Genomic DNA, 12958 nt, shown 5'->3' on the forward strand with positions numbered 1-12958 from the left:
GAATTCAATCTGAAGAAACCATATTTTGGGGTCAGGTTTCCAAAAAGGAGGAATTTTGATGCTGACCTTGGCGACAGTCGCAGATGTTGCATTAGTTTCGGCTTGTTTACTTTCATCTCCTTCAGCCATAGCAGAATTAGGCTTAACGGAAATACAGCTACCTTTTTAATTTAATATTTTTTATAGCTTTTCCGGCTGATAATTCTACCACGTAAAAAGTCATCCAAATGCGTCCTTTGTGTCATAACTATTCGGTTATTGCACTGAAATGCTTATGAAGCGCCTGCGAACAATTTTACTTCTTGGATCTTGGATCATATCTTTACTGCTCTCTTTAGCTACTAGGAGCTCTTACCAGTATATTATCATTTTACCATAGGCCATAAAGTTAAAAATTTAAGAGGTGTATTTAAAAATACACCGCGCCCGAAGGCGAGATCAATAAATGAGAGAACTCATAAAATAAGTTTTGCTAAATTGCATATCATGGCATAGCATGAGTGATTATATACGTAAATGGTGGCGAGAAGCGAAATGAAAGTCTAAGCTTCTGCGTGAGTCAAGAAGAGCAGACACACGTGATCAGCGTCCGGCATTTAGATTGGTCGAGGAGTCAGAGTTCGAAAAATGGAGTTTTTGTAGTTTTTGACAATAAATAAAGTTCGAACAAAGTAAAAGCAACATCTAGTTGTGAATTTAAGAGTCCTATGTCTTTTGAAACACTTAAAAATCTTCTAAACTTGCGATATAATCATTAAATGAATAGGAAACTGTAAAAGGCGAAAATGAGGTCATGTAGCTCACTAGGGCTAATGAGTGAGAGTAAGCACTTGGTGTTACCACGAACTTTGATTTTAAAACACACGATACGAAATAGTAAAAATAAAAAGTAAAAGTAAAAATCTTGGTTAAATAAGTAGTAAAACGAAGAATTCATCGATGAAAAATAAAGTCCTAATTTTGCAAAGTTCATCTTTCTTGAATAGTAACTGCAAAGAAATAGTTTAAAAAAAAAAAATTATTTATTTATTTATTTTCATTATATACACTACTACCACTTAGAATTGTGGTGGATCGTTCGAGGTCTTTTCACTACGTTCTCAATAGTAGGGTCATAGTCTGTAAGCGATTTAATAGCTTCATAGGGAGAATTTCTCATATCTTCAAAGAAGTTGTGTGCAGAAATTAGGATTTGGTCGTGAATTGGGTTGATATCCAGGTCTTTGTGAATTTGAGAATTTCGCACGAACCAGGGTGCGTTCACTATGCTACGTAAGATTTTGTTTTGAAGTACATTTAATTTTTGTCTGTCTATTTTTCGGGCAGTAGCCCAGGCTGGAACTGCATAGAGGATTATTGGGCGAATAAGTGAGATGTATATATTTTTCTTGGTACGGAGGTTTAACTTAGAGTTTCTTCCAATTAATGAGTAGAGAGCAATGAAAGCAGCGTTAGCCTTATTTGTAACATATTGAATATGATCTTTGAAATTTAGGGTTTTGTCAATATAGACACCTAAGTATTTATAGGAGTTGGCAACAGGAATATCTTGGTTATTGAGTCGGATATTTATATTTATATTCACTGGGATATTTTTTCTGTATCTGCGAAAGAGAACTACGTAGCATTTATCAGTATTTAGTTTGATTTTCCAGTCTTGACAAAATTTGTTAATAATGTTGACTTGGAGCTGAAGTTTCTCTAAAGCATTATTTGGACTTCGTGAACTGGTGAGGATGACTGTGTCGTCGGCATATTTGAGTATATTAGAATGAAAAGGTAGAGGCATATCATTTATGAATATTGTAAAAAGCTTCGGTCCTAAAACACTGCCTTGAGCTACTCCACTGTAAATCACTTTTTTTGAAGAGATTGCTTCACCACAGCGCACTTGAAAAGTACGATGTTTAAAATAAGAATGCATAAGCTTAATAAAGCTGTTTGCTAAAAGGAAGTTAGATAGCTTATGAAGTAAGCCAGCATGCCACACTCGATCGAAAGCTTTTTCGAAATCGAGGAAGCATGCCGCTACTCCGTTCTTTGGGCAATAAATTCAACTAAATTTAATATTTGATGTGTGGTATTGTGGCCTTTGCGGAATCCAAATTGATTCTTGTCTGTTAGATTAAGGCGTTCTAGATGATTGGTGAGGCGAGCACTAAGTACTCGTTCGAAAACTTTTCCAAGCGCTGGCAGAAGACTGTTGGGTCTGTAATTTTTTGCTAGCTTTGGATCTTTTCCTGGTTTCGGGATCGTAACAATGATCGAGTGTTTCCACTGCGACGGAAAGTAGCTGAGTCTAATACAAGCATTAAAAATATTTGTAATTAAGACTATGCATCTTCTAGGTAAAGCTTGCAACGCTTCATTAGAAATCATGTCATATCCTTTAGCTTTGCGCTTCTTTAATTTTTTAATAATTTGCTGAACTTCGTTTGGAGATGCAGGCGTAAAAAAATTAATGCTGGGACTGTTGAGGATACTATTGACAGAATAATTAATATCTTTTTCGTGATCAGAATTTTTATTTTCATGTTGTTTAAAAATGTTTTCTAATTCTTTTGCATGAATTTCAGCAATGGAGTCTTCGGAGTGGTGAATTTTGCCCATGCGATACAGGGGGTGAATTTGATTGGGTGAAAGATTTCTGAGTGATTTAGCTAGTTTCCAAACAGAGTTTGGGTAAAGATCCATGTTTTCTAGGAAATTATCCCACGAATTTGATCGATGGGTGGCGATGTCTTCTTTTATTTTTCTGTTTAAATAATTAATATGACGTTTTTCAGTAGGATTGCGAGTAATATGCCATCTTTTTCTAAGTCTATTTCTTTCTTGTATAAGGGATTTAATTTCTTCTGGGATGCCATAGGGATTTTTATTCTTGACTGTATAGGTAGCATTATTGATAGCGTTTTGAATTTTGGAGTTTAATCTGGTAATTTCCAGCTCAGTATCGCAGTCATAACGAAGTGTGGCTCTGCTGTTAACAGAATTTAGCTGTTCGGTAACCATATACCAATTAACTTTTGTATGAGCTTTAGGGAGAGGGGGATAAAATCCATAGAAGTTGAAGACTATAGGGAGATGGCCAGATGAAAGTTCTGGGAGAACATCAAGATTAGGAATATTAGGAAGGTTTTTCATCAAAACTATATCTAAAATATCCCCTAGTCCGTTGTGCGTATAGTGCGTTGGGTGATTGGGAGCAATGAGATTGATGTTACTATTGTGGATGAAGTTGCTTAAATTTTCTCCATTTCTATTTGTGACTCTACAATTCCAAGAGGAATGTTTAGCATTTAAATCACCTGCTATTAAGTTGGGGTAGTTATTTTCAGTAAGTAGTTTCAGATTATTGAGATCAAGAGTGCTGGAGGGGGGGATTGTAGACGGAGATAAAAAGAAAAGGTTCTCTAAAACCACTATAGATAAGTACTGCAGCATTTTCTATAGTACAAGCAGGATTTAAATCATATTTGGCTGTTTTGATATGGTTTTTAATGAGAATTGCGTTTCCTCCTCCTCTATTATGTCTTCTGTCTTTTCTGTAGATGCGGTAGCCTTGTATTTTAAATTTGTCGCAAGAGTGGAGATGGGTTTCATTTACTAGCATAACATCAATGTTATGTCTAGTAAGAAAATTTGAAATTTCCACTTGTTGGTATCTGATGCCGTTTGCATTATAGTAACAAATCTTTAAGAAGCTATTTGTAGCTGAGATAAAATTTATTTGACTATGAGTTTGATTAAAATTCATAGTTTAGATTTGAGAAATATTTGAAGGCCGCCATACCGACCTCTAGTTTGTCTAATATTGTTTTTGCTGTTTTAAATTTCTGGAAGAATTCTTTAACTTGAGTGAATTGGATTTTTATCCAGTCAAAAAAGCCAACTTTGCCTGTATTCCTTATATATCACTCTCTTACACTCTCGTCATTGTGACGTACCATCGTGTCATCTGGTTACTTCCTGAAATTTGCATATGATTCTTGAAGATGTGTGTAGTGATTTTACAGGTGATATATTTATTTTAGAGTTCGATTTCCGCGTGACTCCGAATTATCTTTAATTTATGGACATGAGTGTAATTAAATGCATACCGCAGCTGTGTGTTACAAGGCATAGCTAATATAATCTTTGAAATTTTTTAAAAAGTTATTTAACATATAATCATCCTGGAATTTTAGCTCATACTGATACTAAAAAAATGACATACTATTTAATGGATATTTTTCATAAAATGGCCACTGTGTGCATGTTAGAGCATCCATCAAAAGGTGTATTTGTATTAACAGCCTGAAACTATTTTGATGTATATTATGTTGTCCCTAAATAATTTTCTTCCAAAACTGTAATATGTATGTACATAACAAAAGTAATATGAGCAAAAATATTCTATGAACATCTTAGCAGGAGAAGCGTAATTCATAAATTATGAAACTTTGAACCTTATTGGCAAGTAGTGTATACAAAGGCTAGCATTCTGCTATGTAGAGAGTGTTGCAGATTTATTGGACATCCTCAATATGATGCTGAAATTCTTAAACACAGGCAGTGGATATGTAAGAGATGTGAGAATTCATCACAAAATTTACAGTATCAAGAAAATGCTAATGCAGCTAGCTGGCTTCTGTGTACTTTTGCTATTATCTTCAATGTTTTGTAACTTATTAATTTTGAGTTTTCTAGAATATGAGCGTAGAATACTTTTTGCTCAACTTTAAATTAAATAGCAAAGTTTTTCTTGCTGAAATGAATTTCCTACCCTTGAGAAAGTCTGAAGAAAGATTCAAGCATTGCAATTTATGATTTAGAATGATGGTGTGTCCTATGGCCTCATTGAATAATAGGACCTAATGTTTTATATGTTATGTTAGTCCCCTAATGTTTTATATAACAACACTTTTTATTATATTTTTACATAACTCTCAAAAGCGTTAAAAGAAACACCATTTTACTTCTTTTGAAACCGTGCGCTATTTGAATGTAGTTAATTTTTGTAGAAATGGAATGATCTTGGGTGTCATTGGCTCAATGCAAGGAAGTACTTGCTGGCTTTCACCTGTTCTCCTTACTAACTTAGATATACTGTTAACAACTGGTTGTAGGTCATAAGAAATTTTAATTTTTTCATGGTTAGTGTATCCAAAAGTAATTTAGCATTTAGTGCTATATTTTAGTTTGTATTCATGACAGCATTTTTGTTATACATTAAAAAAAAAAAATGTGAAGTAAAATGCATTAACGCAGTTAAATTCCAAGCAATGAAAAGGGCAGTGGGGTGGAAAGCTTATCTTATACAAGAAGTCATTATGGAGCATGCACAAGCATGCCATTTTATGACAATATTCTGAGTAGCTGTTCATATCTCAACCGTATGGTCTTGACTGCTTGCCTGTCATGTGTTTTTGGGTAATATATTTTCAAAAGACACAAAATGAATGAAAAATGATCTATGCTATATCTTCTCATTTATACAAGCATGAAACACTATAATCGTTACTCTAAAGTGGAATATTATATAATTTCAAGATGATTAATGATATGCAATTAAAAGTAATCTATTTTGCTGGTCTTGTTATGTTTTGAAATAAAATCGTTTTTGTTTTTTAACCAGTTATTTGTATGACACCCATCCAATAAAAAATTTACATATTTATTATGGTAATACCATTTCAACTTCCCCTCTTTACCCAGTTTTCATATGTTCACCAGAGCATTTTAATCATTGATGTACTCATTAATCTTCAAATTATATCATTAGTCTTCACATCCAAAATACAAAAATTCTGCAATGGGGACCACTTTCTGAAGAGGGACACTTTTGAATGTGACCAGTATATTTGTGAATTAACTGTACTGTAATTCCACTAGTTCATACTGAATTTCAGCCCAGACTAAGTGTTAAAAAACTATGTTCGAGAAATCTGATTTGAAATAATAGACAGAATTTTATAATTTTTGCAGTGCTTCTGAGACTTAGTAAAGCACTACTTTTTTTATTTTGTACTTAGAAACAAATATTATTCTATTAATAAATCTGTTTTCTGGAAAGCATTATACTTGGCATTACTGTACTATACAAGGGAAATTTTCTTACTTTTTACTGAAGTGTTATAGATTAGTGCAGTATCAGACCCACAGCAATCATGGTTAGGTATAGAAATCTCCTTGGAGATCCCCTTATTGAAATGATCACCATACAAAATGTTAAAACAAATATATAATTAACATTTATTTCATTAAAATTAAATAGTTAAAATGATTTGCCAAATAAAACAATCTTAAGACTAAAGAAAAAAAATAACTCATGTGTAGCAGACAAACATATATTTAAAAAAACTTATTAATTAAAAAAAAAAAAAAAAAAAACTAACTTTCAGTAAATACAAAAAGCTAAAGCAGTGTTTTTTGCAAACTTCTAAAGTTTTTTTCATTGCTTCATCAAAAACAGTAGCTAAAGTTTTTAGCTACTGCATTCTCAATGAAAAGGATTCCCAAATCAAGTCTACCACCCAGCCAACTGCATGAGGGTAGGTGCATAGCTAGAGGGGTAGAAAACTGCTCATGTCTTATTAAATTAGAGCATCAGCACTTCTGATATAAACTTTGAAACATAAATATGGAACATTTATATGTAATCACCCACCCAGAATGTATAGTTCTTTTTTTTAATTCTTGCATATAGGTACATATATTTAAAAACTTAAAACATGATGTAGGTATTAAAGTCTTATATAGATTATTATTTTTACTTTAGCATGGAAACTTAAATTAGTTATTAATCATTGCAAGTAGTTGTAGTAGCACTAAGCAAAATGTGTAAAAATATAAAGTTCAGGAAGAAAAACACCTTAATTGGGTATAAATTTTTAATAAAACTTTATCGATTTTGAGAGCAATCAGCTACAAATCACAGTTCTTAAGAGCAAAGGAATGTTTGCAATATAGGAAGAGGGACAGCCACTTCTAACACATATATGCCATATGTTACTCTGTTATTGCAAAAATAGGTACTATTCGGTTTTGAGGGCCGTAAAAAAAATTGCATCGAAAATGTATGTGCAAAAGCACCAAATCTAGCAAACGCGCCCATTTAACAGTTTGCCAAATTTAGCATACGCGTTGATTTCAGATTGCGTTAAGTTTATATAGTTCTATATTTCTTAAGACGCCATTGACATACTAGTTTAATTTTTAAATCCTTTTTTGATATCCTACGGATTTAACAATTTGGGAATTGCCCATGACGAAAAGTTGGCAATAGAATTTTGGGTAAAGTGTAGAATCACCCACTGCTTGATGCGTTTTTAAGAATTGCATATACTCGGTATCCATGTGCACATCGACCTATTTTCACTTAACAAAAATCCTAGAATTGCATAAAAATGGCACTGCGCACACTCTTGACTTTATCTATGTACACATCGACCTATTTTCAATTAAAAAGTAAAAGAAAATTTACAAAAATTCAATTGTTTTTACCCTTGTAAAAAGCGGCAAACAAATAGGTGAGTGATTCTGCACTTTACCGAGAATATCTTCAAAGAAAAGGCATAATTCATTATAGAAAATTACGTTTTAACAACCGAGATGAAATTATGCTTTAGCGATAGGTCGGTAGCAAAATAGCGATGCAGGCATTCATTCAGTTATGTTTAGCAACTTTTATATAAATTATAATAATGATCTGAAATAATTATTTACTCTTATGCTTCCATTCAGTTAAGTTTAGCCTTTTTCATATAAATTATAATAATAAAAAAGTATTATATGAAATTAACCTTTCATCTACATTAAAACATCAATCTTAAATAGTTATTTACTATTATACTTCCTTTCTTGCTGCAATTATTAGGGTTGCCGCAATCATTTTTGGCAGCATTGGCATCAACAATAGTTTGGCGATTTTTTACGGCCCTCGAAACCGAATAGTACCCAAAAATATAATTAACTGAACCTTGAAAAATTAATGTTTCTTATCATATGTGACTTAAATTTTGGTGTTCATTCACACCTATCATTTTTTCTAGTATTGTCTAAGGTAAGAGTTCTCAATCAGGGCAGAATTCCATAGTTTCAGGGGCAGGCAATGGGACCAGCTTTTTATTTAGCTCTTAAGTATTTAAAATCAATTTATGATTGTAAAAAACTATTTTTATTCAAGTTTTGGTATTTTTCAACATTTTCTATATATTTTTTTGCTTATTTCTTAAAATATAATCACACTTTAAAAAATAATCTAAATTTAAATAAATGTATTTTTCGAGTTTTGGAAGGGTGGAAATGATCGTCTAGAAATGATGAAATGAGTGCACAAGACAAAAGAGGTTGAAAACCACTAAGCAAAATAAAAGAAAGAATAGTTCTTTTGTAGTTAGATTTTAACCCTTTATTCCATTGTATATGAGGGAAACTGCAAGAGGAAATAGGACTTGTGTACACTTTTTTCTGCTGTATTGTTGAAAATATAATTATCATTTATTATTTTAATTTCAACGGTTTCTTTTCTATATGTCTATAACAATTTACATAATGTTTTTTCTTGTGTGTGTCTTATCAATATCGTAATTAGAAGTATTCTTTCAGAACGCTAATTGGAAGAGATTCAGATGTTATCTTGACGGTTTTTCATCGTAATGTGTTGGGACTTGACGAGTTTCTTGGTCAGACTGCAATATCGCTACGAGGAATTGAATCATTCGATCGACCTTTCACGAAGTAATTTTTTTTCTGATATTTATTTTTTGTGTCCTGCCATTTTTTCCCCTCCTTAACTCCTAATGACCTTTGTATTAATTAAATTACTCCTTCCAGTAATTAAAAATGTGTTGATTTGAGCAATTACATTTATTATTAGACTGTTTTAACTGCATGGATATGTTTCCTTATTTACTGAAATATATAAATATGAGCTATTTTCCTTGAAATCTTTCATGAAAGCATTTCTTTTTAGGTATAATACAGTAGAATGCTTTTTTCTAAATTAATAACCTAACATAGGTTTATTTAACAAAAACACAAAATACAGCTATTTTAGTATTCCCTTAAAACATATGCAGAATTCCAAACCTTTTGTGTGAAATTTTGGAATTTCTAAATTAGTAATAAGTTTATTTAGTTCTCGAAAACCTGAAGATTCTAAAAAAATTACTTGGTTAAAAACATATTGTTTTAATAAAGTGAAAAATGAATCACAAGAAAACATGTAAAATGAGAGTAGAAAATAGTGGGTTTCTTTTATATTGAACCTTTTATTATATATATATACAAAAATAGTACAGATGTTGCAGTTATTAGGTAAGTTTTTTTTTTTTAATTTTTTTTAATAGCTTTTCAGTACACATTCACCTGCTGAACAAATTTTGTGTTTGAACAGAAAAAATTTCAGAAAAGCTCTGCTTGTTTAGCATTGACATGAATTTTATGAGAAATTTTGCATTTATTGCATTTCTGAATTCAAAGTTATTTGTTTCAATGTTAACATATATATATATTTAATAATTTTGATGCATAGAAGAAAACACTGGAAGTTTTAACAGCTTTCGATGTCCATCATAGCTAGTGGTTAAGGCATACAGATGAAAGCACCAAAACTGAATTTCGACAAATCACCTATCTTTATTTTCACATATATCCAATTAATTTGGCAGACTCTTATTCAATCTGCCACGTAGCACAAAAGCCCAGTAAAAAAAAAGTCAAATGGCTTCCTGTTGGTGTATTCCATGATGTGGGGAAGGGTGTACTCCAGCTGCGCAAATGAAAATCCCTCCCCTCGTCATGGTATAGTCCAACTGCGCGAAACAAAAATCCCCCCGTCGCCTACAGGGTTTCAATTTTACTTTTCGAAGCTATTTGTAGCCAAGGGGAAAATAAAAATACAGAAATAGAATTATATAAATCACAAGAACAAGTAAAGAATATTTACAAGCAGGCTAATTACTTGAATAACAGTAATAAATATGAGAGCTAACAAAGAAAATAAAAGGTATTAGTAAACATGCATACAGTACAAAGTCTTTAATCTGGACTCGTCGGAACTTCGCCGATTCTGGATTAGGGGTTTCTCTGGATTATAGATCATCAATTTAAATCTGGTAAGTTGGTATGCAGAAATTATAAAATTAAAAATATGAAACCGTAATTTATGAAATAAAGAGCAATTATAATCTAAAGGGTACCAAAATTTACAAAAAGAAAAGCTTAATTTTATTTGCTTACTTTATTAAACATTTCTTTTAATGTAAGTTGTTTAAGTTGCTTCATTTTATATGCTAATACTCTCCTATAAACAGACATAATTTCTTGTTCATTTACAAAGTTCCGCTGTTCAAGTCCTGTAAATGCTGTGCCAAGAATACCGACTAACTTGTGACTTGTGAATCAGAATTTTTTCGTTTTCACTAACCTCTCTGTCACTTTCTTCATACCTTTATCCATTTTTTGCAGCAATTCCACTTTTTGTTTGATGGACATCGAAACATGCTTTCGCTTTGTAGATCCTTTAGCAGCTCCAGAATCAGAAACTCTTTTTGACATAATTGAAAGTTTAAGCTTACTTTATATAAAATTGCTCTAACATTCTGCAAAAAATAATAAGCCATATTCAATTAGAAGATTAAGAAACAACACAATCTGCAGCATTAACTGAAATAGATAATTAGATAATTTTAGCCTAGCTTATACTGTCCATTATACATTAAATGCACATGTGTAAACGCATATGCGCATGCATAAAGGTATTATGCGCATGCGCAGAAAGTTTGTAGCTTTGAGGTCCAGATTATAGATCATTCCGGATTATGGCCATCCGGATTAAAAACTTTGTACTGTATTAGCATTAAAAACATCTTTCATTAATTACAATATTACAGCAAGGAATATTATAATAATATCATAAATTAAATAATTATAAAGCATACCAGTTGTATTTTTATAAATGAGATCAATAATAGTTGTGATGTCTGAACTAGATTGGAAAATTTAGTATTGCTCACTGGCATGCAAAAGACTATTCCATATCAAAGTGTGCTAGAAATATTTTTTGTTAATTAAAGTAATCATGTAAATGTTTGCAGAAATTAATAGTTAAATTTAAAAAAAGCTTAGCATGAAATCTATTACAACAATATTAGTATATATGTGTTTGGAACTCTGACGTATAAATTATAAATAAATTTTAATTATTATGATAACACATATGAAACTTGAATGCAGTGCAACAATATGTGAAAAAGGAATGGATTACGAGGGAACTGAAAATCCCAAGATATGAATATAAGGGAGTTCAATTTTTTTGGTAATTATAAAAATTCTGCAGATGCTCATAATTATCAATTTATTAATTAAATGTGCATTAAAAATAAAATGTATGCCAAAGTACGTCAGGTAGAGTAAATGGAAAACAAAATAAATAAATTTTTCTAGTATTAAAATATGGAATTTGTAAGAAAGTTAAGTAAACTTAAAATAACCATAAATAATAAACCATAAATATTTAAATAACTTCAATGACTAAAAATGGAAAGCTTAATGAAGCAATATATTGCAATAATATTAGTGTGAATTTAGAACCACTTAAAAAATCCAGTTTTTAGATTTAATAAAGAGAATTGTTTAAATTAAATTAGAACTGTTTACCTAAAATGGTAAATTTGATATTTAAAACCATTCTGCTGTCTAAGATGATTTGTTAATATTTATTTAGACAAGAAACTTATTTAAGGTGTGCTACAAATCCGATATTTGATAGGTTGATTATGTATCAGTTTTGTGTATGTCATTAATCTATCAATTTTATTATTGAAATCTACAACTTGGAAAGTTTTTAATTCTTACAGAGAATAAAAAAGATCTGGCTCATCATTCTTTTAATCATCATAAAACTTTAAAATTAGTGTAAAAGAAATTCATTTTTACTTTAGCACATGCCAGACTTTAAATTAATATTTGTTTTGTATGCACAATTTTTATAATATTGATAAAAAAAATAGAGGCTTGCAGTCTCAATAAAATGTCCCATTAATGGTGATAAATGATTTTTGTAGCGCCCAATCTTTTTGGTAAAGAAAGAGGGGACAGAAAACGTCATGCAGTTTGTGGCTTAGATAAAGGGGATCTTTGATCAAATTTCATGCAGTTCGTGCCCTACCGTGGGGAAGGGTAGAAAGGAGGAATAGAAATGACCTTCAGAGGTCTCAGCTTCGATATGCGAAAAATGTGCATTAAAAACAGAATTTTTCATAAATTTTGCGCATATGCGCTTGCTGGAAGGTTTAAAAATATTTGCATGGGAATACTGCATGGTTTGGTTTGTTTTATGTGATTATGGGAAAGCTTCAAGGGCTGCCTGTATAAGGGGAGCAATGCCTTTGTGGAGGATTTTCTAAGGGAAAATGACTTGTATACACGTTATACATGGGAAAAGCCTGTTTGCAGGATTTGAACCTCGGGTTGAACTACCAGTGTTCAGCAACTTTACTGTTCGGCTGCTGATGGGCCAATACTTATTCTTTTTGGCATTAGTTTTTTATACAAATATTACAGCTAGTTGTTATATTGCTAAACAAAATGCCCGCTTGAAGCTTTCCTGTGTATTTATGCATTTAAGTTTACATCAGATATATTTTAAATGTATCAACCTTGTTTTGAAAATATTTTTAATTTCAATAGGTGGTATCCACTGAAAGGTAAATCAGGAAGAAGTGATGACAAACAGAGGGGAGACTTAGAAGTTCGTATCGCATTTATTGTGCGCCGCTGTAGTGATACTCAGAGTTTAAATGATTTGAGCTTCAAGAAAAGAAGGAATTCTATAAAAAATTTAGCAGTCAGCTTTGGTGAGTATGAAATCTCATTTTAAAATTTCTTGTAGTTCTTGGCATAATGATTTTGAGTTGTTTTTACATTTTTCTCATGGGTACTTATATACTTTGTCATTGACCAGAAAGTTGGC

The 12958-nt window shown here is 31.5% G+C and overlaps 1 protein-coding gene across 2 annotated transcripts in view; it reads left to right on the top strand.

The window, feature by feature from the left end:
• Window positions 1–12958, top strand: part of Rip11 (Rab11 interacting protein) — a 153255-nt gene that overhangs the window by 87267 nt on the left and 53030 nt on the right. For both annotated transcript variants that reach the window (XM_085823922.1, XM_085823923.1), the window contains exons 4-5: window positions 8590–8721; window positions 12676–12842. In XM_085823922.1, coding sequence (XP_085680048.1) covers window positions 8590–8721; window positions 12676–12842 — 299 coding nt within the window. The remainder of the gene's footprint in view (window positions 1–8589; window positions 8722–12675; window positions 12843–12958) is intronic.

The sequence above is a fragment of the Stegodyphus dumicola genome, chromosome 9 (genome assembly GCF_044657685.1).
Source record: "Stegodyphus dumicola isolate Sdum_Otavi_A_Nest chromosome 9, ASM4465768v1".
Taxonomy (NCBI): domain Eukaryota; kingdom Metazoa; phylum Arthropoda; class Arachnida; order Araneae; family Eresidae; genus Stegodyphus; species Stegodyphus dumicola.